Source organism: Larimichthys crocea, chromosome XXIV, assembly GCF_000972845.2.
Source record: "Larimichthys crocea isolate SSNF chromosome XXIV, L_crocea_2.0, whole genome shotgun sequence".
NCBI lineage: Eukaryota > Metazoa > Chordata > Actinopteri > Sciaenidae > Larimichthys > Larimichthys crocea.
The window spans coordinates 12,683,862-12,709,517 of NC_040034.1; the positions used below are offsets into that span (position 1 = coordinate 12,683,862).

The 25,656-nt window shown below is 40.8% G+C and overlaps 2 protein-coding genes across 3 annotated transcripts; one reads left to right on the forward strand and one right to left on the reverse strand.

Annotated features, from left to right (window-relative positions):
• Positions 1-466: 466 nt before the first annotated feature.
• Positions 467-6,485, forward strand: vsx2 (visual system homeobox 2). 2 transcript variants are annotated; one of them, XM_027275146.1, is made up of 5 exons: positions 467-951; positions 1,197-1,284; positions 1,697-1,820; positions 4,995-5,175; positions 5,541-6,485. In XM_027275146.1, exons 1-5 carry the CDS (start codon positions 534-536, stop codon positions 5,918-5,920), a joined length of 1,191 nt encoding a protein of 396 aa, XP_027130947.1. In that variant the 5' UTR covers positions 467-533; the 3' UTR covers positions 5,921-6,485. The 2 variants fall into 2 exon arrangements, with proteins under 2 accessions (XP_027130947.1, XP_027130948.1); XM_027275147.1 differs by having other exon boundaries at positions 5,604-6,485.
• Positions 6,486-16,809: 10,324 nt separating this feature from the next.
• On the reverse strand, positions 16,810-25,109 carry LOC104921336 (synapse differentiation-inducing gene protein 1-like). Its single transcript, XM_010733838.3, has 4 exons — positions 24,077-25,109; positions 21,820-22,273; positions 18,384-18,521; positions 16,810-17,702 (listed from the first exon to the last, which is right to left on the reverse strand). The coding sequence occupies exons 2-4, from the start codon at positions 22,216-22,218 to the stop codon at positions 17,544-17,546; spliced, it is 696 nt and encodes a 231-aa protein (XP_010732140.2). The 5' UTR covers positions 22,219-22,273; positions 24,077-25,109; the 3' UTR covers positions 16,810-17,543.
• Between the last annotated feature and the right edge of the window lie 547 nt (positions 25,110-25,656).

The window sequence follows — 25,656 nt, forward strand, 5'->3', positions numbered from 1 at the left end:
GTAAGAGGTGTGAAATAGGCGATTTAATTAGGCCTGACTTCCTAACAAAAAATGATATAAACAGTGATCTAAGCATGATTTCACTATAAGTATAAATGTGTAATTTTGTAGTTTTAATATCCTTTGTTTCAGTCAGTCTATATGACTCCGGGTTCTTTTATGTAGGCTAGTAATTTATTTTCCATCCTCAGGATTTCGCCTTTCTTCCTCCTGCAGCCTGAAAAAAAAGTCACTTGTTCCTCACTGTTCCTCCTTTTTCTCTTTGTAGCCTAAATCCCTTCTGCGTTTATCCACAGTCCTGAGGAAGATGCAGATATGTATCCGAGAGGGCGTATAATGCATCCATGATCCACAGGAATCCTGAATCCTTGCAGCTGATTGGCTGCTGGGTCCTGCCTCTTGTTGGGATGGACCTGTTGGATAAAAGGACCATTTTCTAAAGGACTCTTGTGTGTTATACAGAGCATCATGCACTGGGGACCCTCCTGTAAGACGGTATAATAAGAAAAAAAAGGCCTTTCATCGAAGATATCATGACGGGGAAACAAGGCGCAGTGCTGTCGGAAAGTTTAAATCTATCGGAGAAAACCTCTCTGGGTGAAAATGGAGGGAGTAACAGCCACCAGCCGAAGAGCAGCGCGACCCATCCACCGCCCAGGTGCACCGGCTTTGGCATCCAGGAGATACTGGGGCTGAATAAAGAACCGTCCGCGGCCCCGAGGACCCCGCTGGGCTCGTTGCCGGCCGGAGCGCACCTGATCGCAGCCAGGTCCTTGCTGGGCCACGCCGGTGTGGGTGTCGGGATGGGATTAATCGGCCCTGTTGGAATTCCGTCGTTTTACAGCCAGCCAGCGTTTTTGGAGACGGTGCTGTCGGACGCACAAGATGTTCACCTGCAGCCCCACAGCAGGTCCATGGGGCCGCTGGACACCAGCCAGTCTGCCAGCTCAGGTGATCTGCAGCCACTTTATAATCAGTGATAATAAATACTGATCTCTGATCTGCAGCCTCAGCTACTGTGCACGTCATTTTTAGTTTTTACATCGTAGGTTATTATTAGCCTATTATTAATATTATTATGTCTGCTGTGTGAGTTTAAATAAAATAATTTAAATGTAAAAAAATAAAATAAAATACCTGCAGTTTGCATGAATAGATGTTTTTAACTTTCATGCTTTCTTCTTGTTTTAATCCAGACTCCGAGGAGACCTCATCTTCAAATGAACGAAAACTCTCAAAGTCATCAATAAGTCAGAGCAAGAAACGCAAGAAAAGACGTCACAGGTCAGTTTATTTTAATTAACAAAGCTTGATAATATTCATTTTTGGAAATTAGACATTTCACATTTTTTCCCCCCGTAAAATAAAGTTCTGATTTAAAGGAACTATTTCTCCAAGCAGTGTGTTTTTATTGATACAGATAATAAACTAACTGATATAAGTTTACTACAATTTGTATTTCCTGTTATTAATGGCATGAAATTATATATTATATGCTTTACACCCATGCACGTGAATAATAAAACACCTAATTTATTCAATCAGTCTATTATTTATAGACATTTATTCAGTGCTGTTTTACATTTTTGATAAAAATCGGCTCAGTTGGAACAAAGAGGAATGATTTCTGCAGGTCACAGTACATCCTGTTCATGTGTATAATCCAAACATTTAAAATAATAACCCGTTTCCACAGGACCATATTCACCTCATATCAGCTGGAGGAGCTGGAAAAGGCCTTTAATGAAGCGCACTACCCGGATGTTTACGCCCGAGAGATGTTGGCCATGAAAACAGAGCTACCTGAAGACAGGATACAGGTGATACCACATGTGTTTTTATTGTAGTAATAATAATAATGACGATAATAATGATCCGGAATAACTCAAAGGAAGGTTTAGACTTGAACATCAGATTATTGGAGTCCTGAACATTTTATATTGGGGGAAGAGATGTGTGTGTTATTTGTTTTTTTAATTATACGTCTATATGTATTAGGTGCAGATGTTTTTATACACACAGATACAGATGGTGTATTATATTATATAATATGTTAATCTATAGATATCTAATCAAAATCTATCTATAGATAGATAGATAGATTTTAGGTTTTTTTCCCCCTTTCAAAATTGCTTCATTTAAAAGAAAGAACATTATGTTGGTCGCTTAATTTTATTTTTTGGGGTTGTACAAATAGCAGAATTACACAAATACGTCCGCAAAAATATTTACATCTTTCTTTTTTAACGCATAGTTTGATCTTAAGACACACATAACTGGCTGAATAAAGCCACTTACACACTGAAATAAAAGCACAGTGTTTCACGTGAATCATTCTATTGCATTTAAAATATTCAATATAATTACATTTCTATAGACTGGCATCATAAATATCAGAGTATTCTTTAATTACGAAAAAAGCACGTAATTAATACATTTATGAAAGTCTAATTAATTTGTGTGAATATTGTTGTTTCCCCTCATCAATATGCACCGGTGATCTTTGCCATCGGAGCTGATGAGCTCCTGTATGTTCGCCTTGTCGTGTTTCAGAGGGAGCTGGTCTCTCTCTCTCTCTAACTGAGCCTCTGTAAATCGATCAGTAGTGCTGAACAAAGCCCCGCTCTCCTCCTCCACCACCTCCACCTCCAGCAGCAGCAGCAGCATCCTCGCCACGATAGATAATCTCTCATCAGGCGCAGTTGGATGTGAAACAATTTGTTCTCGGAGAGAGGAGCTCACTAACGACCTAATCAAGCTATCAAGGCGGAAGAAGATTGCAGTGTGACCTGGACCATCCATCTGCCGGGGTGCCTTTTAATCTCATTCTCATTACGGGCTTGCAACAGTACAGCCTCGAATAAATAATAAAAAAAAAAAGAAATAAATAAATAAATCCGGGCCCTGATACTCTCCTAAATAAAATTAACACCCAATTTTCTCATTGAGTGTAATTAGTTAAATCAGACGAGCTGTGGGGAGGCTGCTGGAGAGGCGCAGGGAGTTCAAATGAAATAACTACATTGAATTTATTAGCACGGGTCAATAGCGCTGCTCCCCCGAGTCCCGGTAGTTTAATTTCCCGTGATATTTGCCCGCCTGCCCGCCATCGATTGGGCCTGAAATTAACTTATTTTTCAATCAGCCTCGGTGTGCCCCAGGGTCACTCCTCCTCACTGCCTCCACACTGGCTTCTTTTGAGAGGGGGCATAAGAAGCAATTTCTCATGAAGAAAAAAAAAACAGAGAAAAGTATCTTGTATGAAATAAGGGTTATCATCAGAATTATTCACACAAAAAAAAATGATTTGATCGTTTTCAATTTGAATCTTGAATCTTCTCCTCACAGAGCCATCAGAGCTGAGCTCTAAGTGGAGTGTTTAACAATCCTGTGTTGTGCTATACAATCAATTTGGCCCCTCTCTCTCTCTCTCTCTCTCTGTCTGAGGCTGACAGATAGCATGAAGGGCCTTAAGCACTTGTTGGCTGTGTGAAGTGTCTTGATGTGTCAAAGCATCTATAACGCCAGTGCAGGTTATCTGGAGATCAGCTCTGACAGGAGGCAGAGATCCTTCACACCTGTAGCCAGCCAGCAGCTTATGGGAAATCAATGGACTGAATCCAAACGGTGCAGTTGTTGTCTTAAGATGCTTTGAATTACACTTCCCCAAAGAGGTTGTTTAAAAAAAAAATGCTGAGATGCTTAAATTGAGTTTTCATGACACTTTTTAATAAGACATCCTTTATAAAGGGTTTCATGGCTCTGGTGATGGTTAATAAATCATTTGTTGAAACTTTACAGGTCAGTTAGAAGCAGCTTTTAGGTTGCCAGGTTGTGGTAATCCCTTTTGATGGTGTTAATGCAGTTAAATAAATAACTGGCAAACAATCTGTCTGCAACCACAACGTACAAACCCCAAGTTCAGTCATTACTAAATGATTTATTCATCAGTGATAACGTAAAAAGAGACAGTGGCTGCATCTTGCACGTATGCAAGCTGCGGGTGGACTGTTTTGAATCCTTTAAAGGAAGATTAATCCTAGAATTTACTCTTTAAGCCAAAACTCATGTAACTCTAACATCTCTGTAACATCCCCAAATGGTTCATCATCTAGTCCACTGGTACTCAAACTGTGGTACCCCAAATGGTTCATCATCTAGTCCACTGGTACTCAAACTGTGGTACACGGACCACTGGTGGTACACAAGCTTCCTTGGGTGGTTACACAGAGGAATCTTTGAAATATATATATTTAAATTAAATAAAGTAATTAAGAAATATTTAATACTATCAAAATACTTAGAGATTGCAGGAATGTAATTTGAAATAAGTTTTGCATTTCCTGTAATATTTACTTCCAACATCAGTGTGCTCTGTAGTCACATTGATACAGGTATCATCCATGATTAGTTACAAGCTAAAAACATTGATACAGGTATCATCCATGATTAGTTACAAGCTAAAATGTGACGGTAAGGTAGTAAGTGGAGGATAAAATATACATACAGACATAAATCATGTCTTCAAATGGGAAATATTAGGAAGAGAAGTGCAGATCAGGAGACTCTCTTCTCCCTCCATACAAGAAGCTCTGGTTCTTCTTCTTCTTCAACAACAGTCAACAATGAAACAAATCTTTCTTGTTATGAATAAACCTGCATCCTGTGTGAACTGTGTAGCTGCTGTATTTTTAGTCTGTCATGACGGTGGTACCTGGAGTAGTAGTTGAAAAAGTACAAAAAGTTTGAGAAACACTGACCTAGTCTGTATCTGTAAAAGTTATCAGGACCAACAAGCTTATTTATTTCTATCTCAGCCATTTTCCAAGCTATTCAGGATCATCTTTATAGATAAAAACATTTCATAGGCGTACATGTTTTTTCCCACACTAAAACACACTTCTTATTGGCTGATGAGCTACTGATTTATTTGTCTTATTTGGTGTTGAGGGTGAAAGGAACTAATATCTGGGTGTTTTGTCCTCCTGTCGCAGGTATGGTTTCAGAACCGCAGAGCCAAGTGGAGGAAGAGGGAGAAATGCTGGGGCCGTAGCACCGTGATGGCAGAGTATGGGCTGTATGGAGCCATGGTGAGGCATTCGATCCCCCTGCCAGAGTCCATCCTCAAGTCTGCCAAGGATGGCATCATGGAGTCCTGCGCTCCCTGGCTCCTCGGTGAGGCTTGAAGTCTAACTGTGTCTCCAAACATTCAGTATCATTGTCTCATGTATTATATTTACCACGTGACTCAATATTGTCACAACAGCAGCATTGTCTATGTGGCTGTTCATCAAGTTATTCATGTATAATCACAACACTGAAGTGTTTCGCTGCAGTAGAAATGGACTGAGGGCAGGCATTGATGCCTTCTTTGTACAATTAGATGAATAAATGCTCTAATTTGATAAGCATGACCCTTCAAAGCAAAGAAATGCACTAAATAAAGCATCATAATTCATCCTCTATGCTGGTCATGCATTGCCATCGTCCATTCAAACATTATATTCTAAACCGGACCTATTTTTGCTTGCTATTTTCAGTCCAAGATGGCTTACCAATCAACAGACGCTATTCTAAATCTGAATACCCGCAACTCTTTGCAGGGATGCACAAAAAGTCCACGGAGGCAGCAGCTCCCCCGCCAACAGGAAAGTGCGACGCGCCCCAGCAGCCGAGCTCTCAGAGGGCAGAAGAGGCAGAAGCAGAGGAGAAGAGGTCGGAAGGCAAGTCCACCATTTCTAAAGAGGAACTGAGGGAGAACAGCATTGCTGCACTCAGGGCCAAGGCACAGGAGCACAGTGCCAAAGTGCTGGGGACGGTTTCTCATGACAGACTGCTGGAGGGCAAACAGGAGAGACAGGCGGTCGAGGAGAAAGCCAGTGATCCCCTGAGTCCGGCAGAGGAGGAGAAAAGTCCATAGAGACTATCACGTTCCTGAGGACTGTTATTCTCGTGAGTGAATGCAGCGGCCTGACTGCTTTCAGCATGTGTAGGGACTTACCCAACATAACTCACTGTCTGGCAGGTTTTCATCCCTCATTGACTCCTCTAAAACCGGCCTGCGTCTGGACTTCTTTAAGAAGAAAACTCATCTGGCTGCTCTGCACAGAAGATGTGAATGCACTTTTTCTGATTTACTTCCAAACGTACAGTTGTTGTTGCTCATGCACAGTAGAGAAGATTTGACTGAGTGGGAGTAAACGTGTTAATACTGGTGTATATAGATCCCACAGTTATATCCAGATGAGTAATGTTTTATTCAGTATAACAGTTGTAACACATTAATTAGGACCACCAATGACCAATGAGCAGTCAGTGTCTGAAGGTCTACATTTCATTGTTGCCATTCATTTTAATGTTGCTTGTACTAAATGGTGACATTTGAAATAAGAACCATCCCACCGACAGTACTCTTTTAAGAGGAAGAAAGTAATTGTTGTCCTATATCACGCTGTATATAATTGATATATTAATCTCTCTCACTAAGGCACAATTTGAAATATGTTTTCTTGTAGTCTTAAAAATGTTTGTGTTTTCATTTCCAAATATGTATAACTCAAAATACAAAGCATAAAATAGAAAATCACCTTTTATTAAATGTGGCTTTTTGGTGTCTAATTATTCTTATTTCCTTTCAAACAAATGGTCTAAATCTGTAAAAAAGAAAAAAAAATGATTTCATTGTCAAAGCATTATTGTAACTCTTAAATGGCATGAAGTTGCCCTCGTTGTTGGAGTAGCTACTTGTTGTCACTTGATGCTCTGCTGGCTGGGCTCATTAGGACAGGAGTCCACAGCTGCATGCTTGGGTTAGTCCTGATAATCCGTTGCAGTTCAGAGCCTTCAATTTCAGATTAAACTAGGGGACCAGTGCTTTTGGGACAGAAGTAAGAGTGAAAGCACCCCTCCCCACCCAAGTAGGGTGACCTCAGCCTGATTTCAAATCACTTTAATAGATGCTATTACCGGGCCGACTCTCAAGCTGTTTTATCCTCTTATCTAAATACTTAGCCAAAGTCTAACAGCTTTATTTGTTGGCAATCTTAATTTTCCACAGGCTGTTCATAAAACGTTGTATCAGGCCACTTGAACTCAGCTTTACAACACGTCCATGTGTCTGCTTTAGCCGTAATCCATATCACATTTTATTCTTCACCCTCAGTTAGCGAATGAGTCTTCCTAATGAGTTGAACAATTGAGTTCTACTCCAATTAAACAGAGAGCAATTTCAAAGGGCAAGGGACGACTATTATCAGTATGCTGCTGCATGTCTCAGTGCCGAATGGCTCTCAGATTGGAACTATAATGTCACCGGATGGGGAAAAGGTTGCTAATTACATTGTTGACAGAGATAAGTATACACACAATAATTAATGATGGCTGGGAAATGGACTAGAGTTTGTCAGAGTAATAAGAAATGTTGATAGAGTGAACCTGAAAAAACACTGATTGGTGTATTTCTAGGACGATGCTTGACCACCGTAAACAGTGACAGAGTTAGAGAGTGCCTTAAGGGTGAATCTGTGATGGAGAACCCATGTTGCAGCATTTAGAAGTGTTGTTCAGAAACCAATAAAAACAACTTTTGTGGTTTTATTTTGAGGACAGAACATAAAGTCATCTCAATGATCTCATTGTGTTCTGGTTCTACGGAAGTCCCAAGCGGTCATACATTCATAAATTTTATTCACTCAGTTTTCTTGTGATAACGATTTAATTTTATTTGTTTTCTTAAAATCTTTAATTATTTATATCAAAATAACTAAACTTTGTTTTCCCGAGATAACAACATAATTAATGGATATGAAATCTTGAGAAAACAAAAGGATAGTCTCGTATATGAAATCACTGCAGGGAACATCATTCAGTTTAGCAATGTCAGAGGAGCAGTGCATCTGCAATGCTTTAATATAGATTATCCTTTTGTTTTCTCCAGATCTTGAATTAATTATGTTGTTATCTCGTGAAAACAAAGTTTCGAGATCTCAAGAAAATCATCCCATTAACTCAGGATAACAAGATTTCTTATTTTGATATAATGACATAATAACAAATGAAACTAACTCGTTATCATAGGACAACGAAGGAAATAAAATATGAATGTATGACTGCTTAGGGCTTCTATTTGTTTCGCCATTTTTAAGTCATCAACTGAAAAAGATACAAGGTTCAAGGCTGAAATAGCACAACAACTGTTGGTTAAAGATGGTTGTGAAATTGAGTAAAGACATTAATATTCCCCTCAGGATGAATTATGAAAACTTTGGTGATCCTGTAACTTCTTATATGTGATCAAAATTTCTATTTGTTCAATACTTTGATTACAACCAAATACCCACAGCTACGTACTAATTAGTATGTTAGCATGCCAACACATGAAACTAAACACACTGCACATTGGCATTGCTATCACTGTGAGCATGTTAGTAATTAGCTCAAAGCACGGGCTTGTAGAGCAGCTAACATGACATTGGACTCTTGGTTAGACCTGCGTGAAGCCCTCAACACAGAAATCTTATAACTTAAACTTAAAAAACTGTAAACTTGTAAAGTGTTTTCTGACAGCAATATTTGCAAAAGTATCTTTAAACTTACTCAAGTTAGAATATGTAGATTTAGTGTTAAGTTTCAGGGGCATTAGACACACATTTTAAGCAACGAACATCACAAGAAATATGATTTTGCACATCCTCTTTTGAGGTGGAATTCTCATGGAACCAAATAACCATCTGAGGCAGCGTTACTGAGATGATTTGCAATAGAGCGAGTCCTCACCTCCATAGACCCTCAACCCAATTCAGTTATTGGGGCCAAGACATGTGCAGAGTGAGGATTATTCCTCTAAAGTGCAAAGCTATTTAATCCTCTGAGAGTGGAATAGAAGGTTATGATAGATCAGATTTGCTGAAGATCAAGCTGTTTACATTGGATATGAAGAGGTGATTCACAGTATCCCTTATGATGGACAGTCTGCTTGCTGAAGACTATCATAAGATCATCTTAATCCATGCAAAGTGAGATCAAAGGGAGGTTTATGGAAAGATTTCGACTAATGCAATATTAACATTCAATTTCTTTTTGATAGGAGAAAGAGAAATGCGATTTCATTGGGGAGATTAAACTCATGCAGATTATTTTAGGAAGGCTCCTAGTTGTGGTTGCTTGTTTATCTAGTTGAGCTGACACACAAGATGTAGTTAGATCCAATTTGGTCTCAAGTGTAAGATCTCAGTAAGACCACTGCATAATAATCGATAAATCTATAAACAAGATGACGAACAGCCTGTCTCAGTTTTTCTATATTCTGAAACAGTAGTGCTTTTTTTTAATTTTTTTTTTAAAGAATTGCTTCTTTGCAATTTCACACATTTGACACTCTTAGGTGGCCAATTCTGGCCTTTGGACCATATGTTTGACATCTCAGATTTAGAGTGAAGGGAACTGAAATGTGGTGTTATTCTGCCCTCTGCTGCATGGAGCTATCAGTACAATGTTAGTGCCATAGTACACGGAGGAATTGATCCAAATGCTTTGAAACTCTAAAACTACTGAAAACCACCACAAGCAAAAGAACTGATGATATAACCTCTCTCTTAAAAATCATGATCTAACCACAATCAGTCTTAGCATGATTTTGGTCTTTAATGTGAATTAATTTGTGATCAGCTAATTAAGTAATCTTACAATATGGTCCATTAATAGCTGCTATTGAGCTTTTAATCATATCACATGATCTTCCTCAGTAAATAGAGTTTGAAGTTGTAGTTGTGTTACTTTACCATCTACCACTAAATTTGGTATGCAAATACATGCATAAACAAAATGTACGTCCTTATTTACACCTATGTTGTGTGTGAACATGTGTGTATACTGTTCATTTACACTGGTAAACACCAACACTGTCACCAGCAAAACACCTCCACACAATCACATCCCCTCCTCCATGCTTCACGGTGGGAACCACACATGTAGAAATCATCCGCTTACCTTTTCTGCGTCTCGCGATGACGTTGAGGTTGGAACCAAAAATCTCAAATTTGGACTCATCAGTCTAACGTCTAGATTTCCACTGATCTAATCCAGGCATTGTGTCTCTTAGCTGTCTTCTTGTTTTTCTCCATTAGCTGTGGTTTCTTTGCAGAAATTCGACCATTAAGGCCTGATTCGCACAGTTTCCTCTGAACAGTTGACGTTGAGATGTGGCTGCTACTTGAACTCTGTCACCCATTTATGTGGGCTGTCTGACTAGGCTGGTAACTATAATGAACTGTGCAGCAGAGGTAACTCTTGGTCTCCCTTTCCAGAGGTGGTACTAATGAGAGACAGTTTCATTATATATCTGAAGGCTTTCATGACTGCACTTCTTGACATTTTCCAGATCGACTCACCTTTATGTCTTAAAGTAATGATGGACTCTATAAGTAATGATGGACTTTACTTAGATGATTAGAACAGTAGTCACTTATATTGAAGTGTATGCTAACACTACCTCTGGACTGCACACTGATGGTCTCAAACACATTAAGAAGGCAAGAAATGTCACTAATTAACTGTGCACCTGTTAATTGAAAACCATTGCAGGTGACTACCTCATGAAGCTGATTGAGAGAATCTCAAGTGTGTGCAAAGCTGTTGTCGGTCAAGTTTTGTTTACCACATAATTCCATATTTTCTTTCATACATACATTAAAGTCTTTGTCTACAATGTAGAAAATAATCTAGTCGAAAAAACATTGAATGAGAAGTTGTGTCCAAACTTCTGACTGTATGTGTACATGCATTAATGCAGAAAGTGCCTAACTCATTATTTTTATTGCACTTTTGAGCTTTTTTGTCTTTTAATCCAGTTGATCTAGACAATTTAAATTTGCCCCAAAATGGGAGCAGTGCTTTGTTTTACTTTGCTTGGGTGTGGTGCAACATTTATCCACATGGTGGCAGTCTTGAGCTTCATTGAAAATCTTTGTAAATTGGTGCGTGTGTGAATTTAATTACACATCCACAGTCATATATTTCCTATAATACAATCAATACATGAAAATCCAGGTGCTGAAACATCATGTTGCGTCTTGACATTGACGGGGATTATATTCGAAGCTTTCAAGCAGACATGATCTGATATCTTGATCAATATTTGTCATCTCTTGTCACTCCTCTGGAGCTCTCAGTGATGAGGTTGTCTGCTCTGGGTTAATGGACACTGGATTGATACTGCAGCTAAATGATCTGTCCTAGCTGTGAGGCTGATTTCATCTCTAAGGTTAATTTTTTTTTCGTCCTTGGTTGACCACGCAGAGCCACCCTTCTCTCTCTCTATCTTTTTTTTTTTTTGACCCTTCACTGAATAAGAGAGTCGTCATCTCAGTACTTGAAACTGGCTGAAATAATGAGTATTCAGAGTTTGTGCAGGATATTAGTGGTTTATCTGTGAAGTAATAATGCAAATTTAGCCCCACAAGCCTTTTGATTAAGCTGCTGATTGAAGTCTGCTGTTGTTGTCTGTGTCTTATTGAATTCTGCTTTGTGCTTTCATTATGACGGATTAAAGTCTGACTACTGCAGGAGAAGAAACAAGGAAGTTACATAATGGAAAACTAACTGCATTTCATTTCAATTCAATTTATTAACAGCTGACCTGTTGGCATTCCTTTTAGCGTCGAAGAGTGAAATAAATGAAATGTTTAATCCCTAAAAAAAACATATGCAATTTGTTTTCTTTTTCCAAAAAAAAAGAGGCATTGAATCTGAAAGCTCTTTAAATATTATGCATCAGGATTACGGGGTTAGACCGATTACAGTAGGATGATGGAAGTTCTGTGTCCCTAGATAACCTTTACTGTCTCAGCTCAGCTTTATAGACCCAGACTCCTCTCTGTCACTATCTGCCTTGTCTGGTAATGGACATCGGTTATCTCTTGAAGTCGGACTTGACTGCTTGTCCCAGAAAGATTTACGATGTGTGGCACATCACCAGCAGCCACCCACTGCAGCCACCCCTCCAGCCTTCACTGCTTGGTATTTTCAGCAGGCCATCTGTGGGCTGTATCAGATGCCAGCTCCAGTCATTTGGACATAAACTGTGTTAGTCTGCCTTTACTTTAATATCATCTTGCCAACCTTTATTTCTCCCTGCTTTATATTTCATGAGGATGTCACCTACTCCTTGTTAAGTGTCAAATACTTGGGTTGCAATTAAAAACAGTCTTTAAAGATGCTTCTGCTGGCACAAGACAGCAGTTTTGAGGAACACATAAAAGAAAGGGAAAGTGTCCGATCTAGACTTATCAAGAGAGGAGAAACATGAAAAGACGATGAGATGGTGCCGCCTTGTTGTTCAGGAGTGATAAGTGAAGCCATGAAGATGAGGCCCTTATCTGTCCAGAGTGTGTCCTGGCACACAGAGAGGCATGTTGCTGTGTCACCAAAGGTGCGAGGGCAGATAAGCATGTGTGTGTGAAATGCTTCAAAGATGAGCTTAACTCTGATGTTAAGAGAAAGAGAGAGAGAGAGAGAGAGAGAGAGAGAGAGACATCTGTTGTGCTCCAGGGATGTCTTCATCTCCCCACACACAGTGAAAAGTCCTATGGAGAAAAACCTGTTGGGAATACTGATTTGTTCAGTTCAAAATCCAACTGTGAAACTACATCATACAAGTATTATCAGCTAAATGTACTTGAAGTGTGAAAAGTAAAAGCATCCATCCCTGTGACTGATATCCATCCATCCATTTTCTGCAACGGCTTATCCTCATCAAGGTCACGGCAGGCTGGAGCCTATAGCCTTAGGCCGAGAGGCGGAGTCCACCAGTTCATCACAGGGCACATAGACAAACAACCATTCACGCCTACGGGTAATTTAATCAGCAATTTACCTATAAAGAGCATGTTTTTGGACTGTGGGAAGAAGCCGGGGAGAACCCACAAAGACATGGAGAGAACATGCAAACTCCACACATGTGTGAAGGCTCAGTCCTTGCTGCGGAAGTCCAGGGTTCAAATCCGACCTGTGGCTCTTTCCTGCAAGTCATTCCCCGTTTCTCTCTCCCTGCATTCCTGTCACTCTTCAGCTGTGAAAAGGCCAAAAAAATTATCTTTAGAAAGGTCCCAGCCGAGGTTCAAGCCAGGAAGCTTCACTGAGGTGGAGCTTTATTGCTTTATATACAGTTTAATCCAGTGGTTCACAACCTGTGGATGGGACCTCTCCAGTGGGTCACAAAATAAATCTAAGGGATCATCAGATAATTAAAGGGAGAGAAAAAAAGAAGAAGAAACATGCTTGTGTTTTATATTTGTTTAGTTGGTTAAATACTGAAGAGTTTCACCTGTCTGGGTCTCAAACAGTCAGTTAAATTAAACCATCTAAAAAGTGGCGACTGTCCAATGTCAGATAAATGTAGTTGAGTTCATGATGACAGATTTTGAGGTTCAAACGTACGGGTGATGTCACACGTACGCTGTCAATTCTTTATACTGCTGAAGCGTTGATGTGTTAAGTTACACAGAGGAAGCTGTCCCCGTGCCACAGCCTGAAAGTAATTTAATTAAACGACAATCAAGTTTATACTTAATGCTAAGAGTAACCAGTGTTACATGAACACAGATTTATTTAGAATTTAAGGCAGGCTTAAATTAATTAATTTTCTGTACCTGCTTACAGAGGGTTTGGGGTCTGGGCTAGGGGGGGTCTGGGACTTATCCCAGCATGCATGTACTTTGAAATCAAGACACTGACTGGATTTGTCTCAGAATGTTAGAATACCAGTGTCTGTAACGCCTGGTGAGTTGAAAAGCTATTACATAATATGTTATTACAATTATATGCTCATTATTATTCATATAAACTGTTGGACTCTCAAAGGGCATCACACATGAGTTTAGTACCATCCACCGAGACATCATTTGTGCTGCTGTTGACCTAGAAAGTGTCCCTGAAATATAATCAAATATACATAAAATAAATCTGCATGCATGGAAAATGATCTCTGGTTGAACATCAAACAGCATGCAAGTGTTTGGAATATAATTAAGTATGTGTTTCTGATAAGAGCTGTCGCACATTACAGAGCTAAAGAGGTTTTCCCACTTTTACAAGATAACCACCATTTCCCCGATAGCTCCACAGTTTCCACACTCCTCCTTCACATCCTCCCATTGTGCTTTCAAGTGGTGAGCTGAAAATGTGTCTACTGAATGTTATTCTGGGGTATTACACTTTTTTTTTTCACAGTGGAAATTTCTTGACAGTTTTACCAGGATTTTTTACCAGGACTGTAATTGTCGTAAGCCCTTGAAATAAATCCTCTCTTGCGGAAAAATGGCACAAACCGAAGATATTGTTTATGCGTCTATTGTCCATGAGCGGTGACAGGTATTTCATCAAAGTGATGACAAGAATCTGAGAATGACTTTCAGTCGCATGAACAGTCAAGAGCATCATGCTCCTTATTAATGCAGCTCTCAGCTCTAATGTCCTTTTGTCTTTCCACTCCCTTTCAGTCTCTTATCCATTTTGTTTCAGCCCATTCATCATTGTTTTCCCTCCACAAATGTGTTTCTCACTTTAGTCCTGTGTGCAAAGACCCATTCATTTTCTTTTTTCTTTTTTATGTCATTTGCTAGATGTGACAGGTCGGGTTATGACTTTGTCAAGCTTACCAAAAACAAAAAAGTTTAATTTTAGTTAAAAGGATTATATTTAGAGGCACAGCACTGTCTAATCATCAGTTTAAAACAAAGGTGGGTGCTGCACACAGTAACACAGGTCACATTAAACCTGTGCTAACATATGCATTGAGATATTTACAGAAGTTTAGTTCCGATCTGCTTCTGCCTCTTGGAAAGTTTTTTTTTTTTTTGTATTATTCACGTGGGGGTGGATGACTAATAAAATCAGTTTGCTTCTGGTGGTCTGAGCTATGGATGCTGTGAGAGAGTGAGCGAGCAGGCGTGGGTGAAGCTTCCTATCTATTGAGGGAGAGAAAACACATGCCGCGCTGCACTCGCTCGCAGAGTGAGCCCACTTCAGCAACCCATACAGCTCCCATTGATGAGAGCAGCACTTTTCGCCTCCGTCTCCCTCATCGAGCCGCATGCATTAGAGACTTGCTTGAAGAGAAGCTGCGAAAAGAGAAAGTGGACAAATATAGGAGAGGTCAGGCTATGCAAGCTTTCCCCTGAGATATGCTTACCTTGCCATCTCTTTCATTTATTGTGGTGCAGGGAATGGCTAGGTAGGTGTAGTTGAGCTTTTTCTTCTCCAGTTTTTGAGCTCAGTATGTGATCAATGCTGTCTGCGAGTTAAACCTAAAAGGGCGCTGAGTGGTTGAGGATACCATGACACCGAAGGCTAACGTTCTGATTGGATTTGCAGGTGGTGCAAGAGAATGGGACGTGCAGGGTGGTCCTTCCAAGTTCTGGAGGGGAATAAAGTGCTGCTCTCATTTAGTTCTGACACCCTGACTTTAGAAAACAGGCATTGTTCCTGACACTCACAGCTCTCTGGCAGCTAAAGTCACCTCAAGGCGAGACAGTGAGTGATGCCAAAAGACGGTGAAGAGCCATGCCAGTAACAGCCGAGGCTGCAGTCAATATAGCGCCCAGTGATCGACAATATGCTCTGACAGGCCTCTCTAACTGCACAATCCGTGTCTTGTTCAGTGGTTCCCAACCTTTGTTGTCTGGTGTACACATCAGTTAAGCTCAATTACCCCTTCATCGACCCGAGCCATCATTTTCTAAATATATGTATGTATGGATCAAACTGGATGTTATCTAACACTATTAACAGCATAAAAGTTACAATACTTTTTTCACAGTATAAATTGCTATGCTTGGACTGACATTTACGTTTCATTACATTTAGTCATTTAGCTGACGCTTTTATCCAAAGCGACTTACAAAAAAGGGATATAATCAACGAAATGTTAGTGCAGCAGTAAGTACTAGATGGGGATCTCTCTGAAGAGCTCAGTCTTGGTAAGGTAGAGAGGGATGCCCCTGATCTCGTAGGAGCTGGTAGTGAATTTAACCAACAGGGAACAACAGACAAGAAGAGTCTGGATTGCCTTGAGTGAACGGGTGGCAGGGCCAGGTGTTGTTCACTGGAGGAGTGCAACGGATGTGAGGTAACATATGCCTCTATCAGGCATATGTTACCTCACTTGGATACAAGTAGGTGGGTGCAGAACCGGAAACTACTTTGTAGGCGAACATTAGCGATCTGAATTTAATGCGTGCTCCTACAAATTCCGACTAATTTCAGCAGTTTATTCATTACTTTTAGAGAGCTGTTTGCATATATGAATAAAACAGAGGTGGAAAAACAATACATGAGGTAACAGACGATGTTGTACATTTTTTTCACAGTACTTTGGTACTTGGGATATTCTAAATAATCTATTAATACAAATACCGTACTTTACAAGTGTATTGCACCATTCCTATCTTCTACAGATTGAAAAAAGGGAAGTGTGTGAGTCAGACGACTGCTTCTTCATGAAGTCGGAGTAAATGTAGATGATTTTGACACTTCCATAGTCCAGAAATCAAACCGATGACTGTCTTATTGCCAAATAAACTAATCTGCAATCTTAGCCACAGTCTACTGATGTCTTACTCATGACTAACTGTGTCTCTGCTTGTTCGTCAGTGTGTTGCAACTGCATGTAGTTTGTGGGAAGTTTATCAGTAAAGATCATCCAATCATATCTGTCTGTTTATTTTCCTCCTCAAAGCAAGCTGTTTGTTTTGTTTTTAATCTAACTTTAATTTCCATCTCATACTTTTAGTTGCTTGCTTTCCACATACCCCCTGGCAACTGCAGAAGTTTCCCCCCTCTTAAAGAGACAAGAATGAGAGGATGACAGAGGTGGCAGAGGATGTTTTATTATTCATGCCAAATGTATTTATTGACTAATTTTACAGTACACATTAAACAAATAACCCTCTTAACTGCTGCTCAGCAACTATGTGTACACTGTGACAATCACCTTTTTATTAAGGGCCTACTTCTCTCTATTCCTTGAATAAACAATCACATAAAAACCCACTGGCTGACTGTTTTTTTTTTTTTTTCAAGAAATTACAAAGTGGACAATACACAATCTGTAATAGTATTGACAGAAAATACATCTACTATAAAGGTAAAATAAAATTGCTGTAAATGACTAATGTGGTAAAAGATAGGTAGTTCTTTACTGCTATGAGCTCAGTTTCTGTCTAACATATAAGCACGGCCTTTGTGAAAGTGTAGTTTCTCAGTGCTGTTTTTCTTCTTCGTCTGCTGGAGGTGGTGGTGGAATACCTCAGTGGGAGTGTTGCATCCCAGAAGTAAAGATTCAGTCTGGATCGATATGCCATCCAAGTAATACTCCATCCACACATCTTATTTTTTCGTAAGTCAAATAGCTGCTTCATTTCACAGACGGCCACGCAGCAGCACAGACACATGCCTTCAGGAAAGGTGAAGAGATTTGTCCAACCTAGTCTCTTTTCTTCTTTCTCCCATCTTGCCTCTATCTCCCCTCAAGCAAACCAGTCCAAGTGTTATACATGTCCAGGCTTGGACAGGTAAGCAATGAGGGCCACAACTACCCCCACGTACATCCCTGTTCCAATGGTGATAGAAAGGGCAGCCAGGAATAGGGCTCTTCTGGAGCTCATTCCTGCTCCAGAGAAGTCTCCCTTAGCGATGGCCTTGCCAGTCTGACAAAACAAAGCAGAGAGTGAAATGAGCCGGTGTGTTACTCATCAGCACCGAGTGTATGAGTAGGTGTTAAGCCACAGTTAAAAGAGAGAAAACAAGAAATGCTCTCAGGGAGCCATTAGTTACCATGGCAATTAGGTCATTATCCCTCTGACAGTGACAAATGTGTTGTTTGGGTATTTTGGTTTCCTATCAAAAAATGAGTCTGGCCTTTATTTATTCTTCTGACACATTATTTTCTGCTCCGGTATAACTGTCTCTGCAATTACTGTGGAGGATGTCGCAGAAACCGCTAAGATGCACTGAGCTTTGTTCAAGGTTTCAGAGCGTGAGATACTGACATTAGACGAACTGAAGATGCTGCTGCTAATTACAAATAATGGTCTCTCCTATGGATGCAACCACTTGATATAATGTGATTGCAGTGCGCTGCTCACGCAGAACATACTACGGACTAACACCTCAACGTTAATGGTTCCCTAAAGTGAATATAAAGGACTGACAAGTGGGACGAACCTGCTGAATTTACGTAGTCAATCATCTGAAACAACTCCAAGGAGGGTCACAGGGTGGAAAATGGGCTGTGGTAGCACTGAGTCTGAGTGCTTGTGCTCACTGACCTTAAATACAATGCAGTGTAATCAGAGTTAATGACAGGCTTGAGGTCTCTGGGCCTTTACCTTGTGAGAGTAGTAAAAGGCAACGATGCCCAAGGGCCAGAAGCAGCAGAGCATGGAGAAGATGGCTAGGCCCAGGTAGTCCCGAGGGGGCAGCACAATGAAGTTGTCCTCACTCTCACTGTCACTGGAGCTGTCACTCTGGAAGACAGCGGGTTGATAAAGAATAATTAAATGTCAGAAAAAAGGAAAAGGACGATGCGCTATTTACACGACCGCATGCAATTTGACAAACTACACATTCGTAAAATGAGACAATATTTGCATGCAGTGATCATGACGCTGACATGGGTAGATAGCAGGTGTAAGGTGTACTTTGGTCATATATCCACAGCGGCGTATCTTAACAACCCTCCTACCCCACCCTACCCCATCCCACCACCCCTCAGGCCAGTATATCAGCCCTTGTTCCACCACCACCCAGGACAGGATGTGCTCAGCCAGCCAGAAAGGATTTGGTGCCTCTGTCAACACCCATGAGCGGCCTGACAGATAACACAGGATTAACGGATTGTTCCATCATTGCACGGTGACAGGGGAAACAGCAAGAAGACAACGTCGTTTATGTGCTAAATTGCTTCTACAGCATGAGAGACCTCAAACATCTCTCCTCAATGCACACGGTGGCAGTGAGCGTTCAACAACCTCCCAATACCCTGTCTTGATAGTGAAACTCAGGGCCACAAGGCCTGAGTGGGCTAATGAATGATAGATTCGAATGCTACTCAGACTACATTGGCAACATCGAGCCTGCAGCGAGGACTGCATGGGTGACCTTTAAGAGGACATTGCCTTATACTTCTCTCAGCTGTCCCAGAGACGGAGTGGATGTTTGTCTAAATAAATAGCCTTCATGAAGAGCAGGTTTCATTTGTTAGTCTTGCTGCCTGCAGGGATCAATCAAAGAGAGGAAAAGGAAGGCACAAAATAGAAATCGATATGTAAGGCCACCATTTTAGAGGTAATTAAGGAATAGTCACGGAGGCGGGCAAAGATAAAATGAACTGACGACCACGGTTTTAGGCATATTGTGCACAATTTTCTCTTTTTAATTTTTAATCTGATCTTCATTCACCAAACCATGGGATCTAATGTAATTATCTTGAGATATTTTAGGTTCTTGTTCCAGGGAAAAACCTGATTTAGATGTTAGGGAGTAATGGAGGACTGTAGCACTATATGCATTATCCAAACAGTTTCCAAACCTTGGCCAAGAAAAAATTATGAAGCACTCTGTTATCTGCTTTATGAACACTGTCCACCTGGACAGCCGGGTGTGATCCATCAAAACAGCAGCTGGTCATAACCACATAATCTGACATCACATGTATAAACCGGTGGGAACAAACAGCAGTAATCTCCTTTTATCTCGGTAGCAAGACCTGATAACAGTTCTGAGTGACTGTTGCATTCAGTCCTACTGACAGTCTGCCTGACGTAGAGTCCGGCCGACTGGGGACACACACTCAGAGTCTGGTCTGATGCCAGTATAACTGATGGGACTCTTTAATAACCCTGTCATAGCCCCTCTCTGGGGCCTCGTTAGATACTGGAGGGGACACAACTCTACAGCAGGGCTCACAGGGACCCCTACACCCTGTTATTCTGGGCAATCGTCCACACAATCTTGCTGCTTTGTTACCTGCAATTTATTGTTTCTCTGTCACACAGATGTCAAACACCTGCTGACCCAGCAGTGGAATTACAACTGTAAAGTTGTTTTTTTGCTGTTGCTGGGTGTAAACAAGGCATGGAAGCATAAAGTGATGACATGGGTTGTAGTAAGGAGTATATAAATATATCAGCTGACAAAAGAATGGTTGTATTATGATGGAAAACTGCCACAGTCTACTTCCTGGAATTTAAGGACGTGTATTAAACCAGCTCTGCTCTCTTTCTTGTGTTTTTATCCTTTAGCATAGCCCTAATAAACCATGGATGTACTGTCTGTGATGTCGCCCATAAGTTTTTGAAGAGCAGCTCAGAGAGTGGTTGCTCTGGCCATGTTGACAGTCCTGCCTCTGACGCCTCCTAATCTAAAAATGGAACGGAAGATGTGGAACATCGATGGAGCTGAGGCGGGCTGAACGAAGCCTGGGTGCTCAAACAAGCCATCTGAAACGGCATCCACCTGTCACTCAACAGCCAAGGCCACGCTGTTAATTATGCATCACTTTAAGCTTTAATATAATTTGAAGGTGAATTATATAAAAATTCTGACTCAGTACAGTTGTCATGAACGAGAAGCGTTTTTTGTACCAGGCTGTAAACAGGTTTATTTCTGCTGTGAAGCTGATAAGAACATTTTAACATTGGGGCTTATGGAGATTGACATGTTCTGTAGTCACGTTGTGAAGTGGTCGTTTGAGAAACTGCAGTTTTGTGTCACTTCTCTGTTGGCTTCATTTCAGAGCTTGAGTAAAATTTCTCTAATTGTTTGATTTGGCAAAGACACACGGGAAGGGAAAATGAAGAAACGCAGGTGTTTGAGCGAAAAGTCTCATATTCCAGCTGGAAACCTAACTTTCATCTGAGCACTGTTCATCAGATTCATTTGCTCTTTTGAATTGACATGGAATAACTTTAGCTCCAGGCTCACCTGCTCCGACAGCCATGCATCAGCAGAGTCCTGCTCAGCACCCTCACAGCACGGCATTACTTATTGCATTAATGGCAGTCGCTGCCACGTCTCTATCTATCTGCCAGGCCTCCGAGTGACAAGTGCTGGCGTGATCATCAGCCCAGTTAGGTTGCAATACTTCTTCCTCTGCCATCTCAGAGCCTTGGGTATTTCACACGCGTCCCTGGATGAAATTGGATTTTTACCACTTCTGAAAAGACTTTTGCTCTTTTGGTGTCACGGTTTCCTTTGGAGGGCGAAGTAATACTCATAACAAGAACAGTCGCCTGGATAGATAAACTGTGTCATTTTCTTAGAATGTAATTATAAAACAAAAGTGTACAGTTATCCAACTATAGATTTGAAAGGCTCCAGTAAATGGACCATTTAGAGAACAGAGTGAGAAATGAGCCTAAATCACACAGGCAGTCTATTAAAATGAAATAATGAAATAATAAGAATCATTATAAAAGCAAAATGACTCACTTTCTACTGAAAGATGGCTCTGACAGTCACAAGTAAGTGTTGTAATGCCGTAAATGTCATGTAGTAACTCAGTATTCTCATTGCTCTGTCAAACACCGCCAAATAGCGCCTTTAACGCGTCTAGTTACAGTAATTATCCTCATATAGCTTGTAGCCGGAGTAAGAAACATGAAGTCTAATTGTTTCTTTCTTTCACACTGCAAGCTACGATTTAAAATAAACTGTTTGTAGAAACACAATATATCAGGCGCCTACATCTCCAAATAAAATACCACTAAAGCACTGATATATGCAGAAGGCTTATTCATGTTTATCCTTGGAGTGTCCTCTGACCTCATACTCAGGACCCTGCTCATCCTCCACCTCGTACGACACTGTCTGGATCTTCACATCCTTCTCTCCTTGTACGCTGTCCAGAGGGTTTTCTGTGGGAGCTCCATCCAACCCAGCGTCCTTACTCTCTGTGAAAGTGGTCTCAAAGCTCTCGCTCTTCGAGTCCTTGCTGTGAAGACTCACGTCGTCCTTGTACAGGATGAAGTTGGGCCTGTAGAAGGCCTCCACAGCTAGATGCAGAGATGTGGCGTCCAGGAACTGTTGAGTCTTATGCTTGCCATTAGTGTCAGTGTAGTAGTAGCCGATGAGGCTGTCCTGGTAAGGCTGGTAGTCGTTGTGCACGACGTGTCTGCTGGTTTTGTCTAGCAGGGGGTTCTGGAGCTCACTGAGACTCTCCATGATGGCGGCTTCAAACGTTTAGTGGCTCAGTCCAAAAGATTTGGCAGTCTGGTTGCTGAAAATACATATCAAGTACAATAATATTTCATTAAAAACTTCAAAAGACAAAAAATAACAAGCAGTTCAATTATGTCATGGCACAGTTAGGTGCAGTGTAGCTATCCAGTCAGACCCAACACTGTTTTTTTTTGTAATGTAATAATCTAGGACATGAATTCAGCAGCAAGTAATATTTCATCTTGTTTGGCAATCAGCATTCCTCTCGCAGGCTTTCACCCATCTGAGCCATAAAATCACCATCTGCCGCATGTTCAACTGTTGCATCTCACACCCCCAGATTCACTTAAACATGTAGGGAGAAGAAATATATATAAAAAAATATATATATACATATTCCACATATCACTGCTGCATTTATTGAAAACCAGGCAAATTGTGGCAGGTGCTGCTGTACATTGCACTGCATACTGATGACTGTGAGTGTCTGTGAACTGGCCTCCCTGAGTCCTGCTGAATGTTTTCAGAATGTAACTGAAGAGTGGCATAGATGAGCGGAAGATCAGTTTAAAAATTAATGCTTTATGTAAAACTGTAACACTGTCAGGAGAGGCCATCACTAAGGCAACAATTCCTCCAATAAGAGGCCGTGTGATCTGAGCATGTGAGTAAGCAAATATGCAATTTTGATTTGCAAATCCAGAACCGGTGGTCATTCCAATCAAAAAACTCATCCATAAAATTAACGTTATCTTATGTCTCCTGATGAAATAAGATAATAGCCAGCTACTGTCTTATATTTTGCTGGAATTAGAGTTAGAATTAGAAAGCAGCAAATCAAGTAATTTCATGCTCTTTTTTTTTGTTTTTGTGCTGTAGTGAGAAATGAGGCACAGGCTGGAAATAGACGAGAATGATTAGAGGTTTTCTTCACATTAGAAAAAAACAATATGTCAGGGCTTGATTTATGAGGTTTGGGAGGTGATTGAGCTGCACAGACCTGGACACAGGATCTGAGGAAAATAATCCAAAAAAAATGTAACACCATCTAGTGCAACAATGTTACAAACCACAGCCTGAAGCATTGTATCAATGCCTCAACAAGAACTACAAAATAGACCCTCACAAAGCTGATATTGTACTGAGTATTGATAGTGCCGACATACGCCTGGACTACATGTTGATCTACAGCAGACTTCTGGCCTATGTGACCCCTCCGGGACAAAAGCTTGTGTGGTCACAGTGGGTTTCAGAGCTGTTTGACATGGATAAGCATGAATAAAGTGGGCCAGTGGATGAATCTGAGCCCACACACCCAGTAGCTCAACACTGAGTCCTGCGGTCTCCTTTCTCATATGCTCCTGCCAGTCTCTAGATAATAGGGAATTCCATTACACACTACATTAGACAACAAAAACCACATCCCACATCCAGAAATAATTCATCTGACAGGAGAGGATGTGCACTTAGCACATGTGAGTGTGTGCTTAGACTCCATAATTATTAATAATCATGAGCACATCCTCTCTCACTATCTATCTTTTTCTGTTTAGGTCTATTTAGCTACTATAGTTATTAAGATATGTCTCTCTCTCTCACACACACACACACACACACACCAACAACAACAACACTATTTTAATTATTTTGATCACATCACATCTTTTTAACCCTCATAAAATACTTAATTTCCACATTTTATATAGCTGATCATGGGGGAAATTTCCCTGTTTCACTTTTATTTAATTTATTTTTTGTTCGTCTGTATTATACAGAGATATCATCATCATATCTACCCTAATATAACAGACTATGTTTATACAAGTAGCTAAGCATCTCCGCAGATCATCACAGCCTGTACCTGTAGTGGAAAATCCTCCCGCAGCTTTGTTCAGCATCGTTCCTCGGCGCAACTGAGTCGACGGAGACGAACCTTTCTACTTCACATTATCACTTGTGAGGAAACTGTCATCGTGGCACAGCATATGGTATCCGTTTAAAAGGAAGTTAGTCCGTGTGTGTAAGACTGGACTTTGCTCGCCGAGCTCCGCTCGCCATGGCACCGCCGCTGCGTCTGACAGGTAGATTTTACGCACAGTATCACACACTGAGCTCAGGCTCCAAAAACAACTCCGACAGAGACTGAGCTCCACTCCAGCCAAATGATTGGCTGCGTGAGGTGAACTGTAAACTCTAATAGCGACCACGGATTTGGTATTTCCAAACTCTGCTTGCTTTGCCTGGGCGTCTTCCTCCATCCCACTGTTGGCACCCAGAGGTGCTGTTTTACTGAGAGAGGGCGATAGCCAGTGTTTTAGATCACATGAGAAAGCTTTCCCACTTTGCCTTATAAGACTGGTGTCCTGAAACAATTGCACAGCTTGTATCACTCGCACAATTGAATGATGTGCTGGTAAAATGTTATTCTTCCCCACTGAACGCCCGCTAAATGAAAACAGTACACATTATCTTCACACATCATTTTTCTCTTTTTCTGCTACATGAATTTTAGGATTCCCCTACTTCACATAATTTAACTTTTTATTCTCTTTCAGCAAATTTAATTTCCTCCTCTCTCTGGTCTCTGCAATGTGCATGGCTCTGAATTGCTTCCAAATATAGCTCGGGAATAAACCACTATTAAATTCATTGCACATTTATATTTGATTAATATTTTAGACAAATCCCATGCATTTATCATGAGCCTGCCAATTTGGTTGTGCCTTTAACCCCACTCCGCTAAGCTGCTTATGTTTCCACGCCACAATTCATTATTGTAAACACTGTTTATGTAACATTAATACAGACATACTCCCCATGTATGCAAGCGGTTGACATAATGGATTCCACACAGCAAAACTAAGCCTAATTTATTCTGATCCCACCGGAGAATAATAACAACATCACTACAGTATTTACAGGGCCACCGCCTGTGGTTTAGACACAGGTAAAAACACCCTAAAAACAGTGCTTATCAGAAGCTGTAATGCAATGCTAAGACCTAAAAGACTGATACACAGACACTGAAGCCTGGACACATATCTTATTCAGAAGGAGCACTCTGTTCCACAGGCTCATAAAAATGTCTGGAGTTAATAATGTGCAAGCCCGGGCTCTGTCACTTTCACTGGGAGATGCATTAAGGTGCTGATGGACACTTTATGGAGGAAACATGGGGCTGCATTCATAAGACTGGGCACACATGAGCTGCGTGCCTTACAGAGTCACCTTGTATTCACATGCACGAGGCGACATGGCATAACAACCCTGCAATTTCCGTGATGGATACCACTCCCTCAGGAGAGGAGTATATTAGAAGAAGGGGTGAGGTGGAGACCAGAACCTGCAACCATTTATCCACTATTCCTCCTTTCTCCCTCTCCCTCTCTCCATCAGCCTTCACGGGAGGATTCGGAGTAAAATTTCCTAATGAAGATCTGC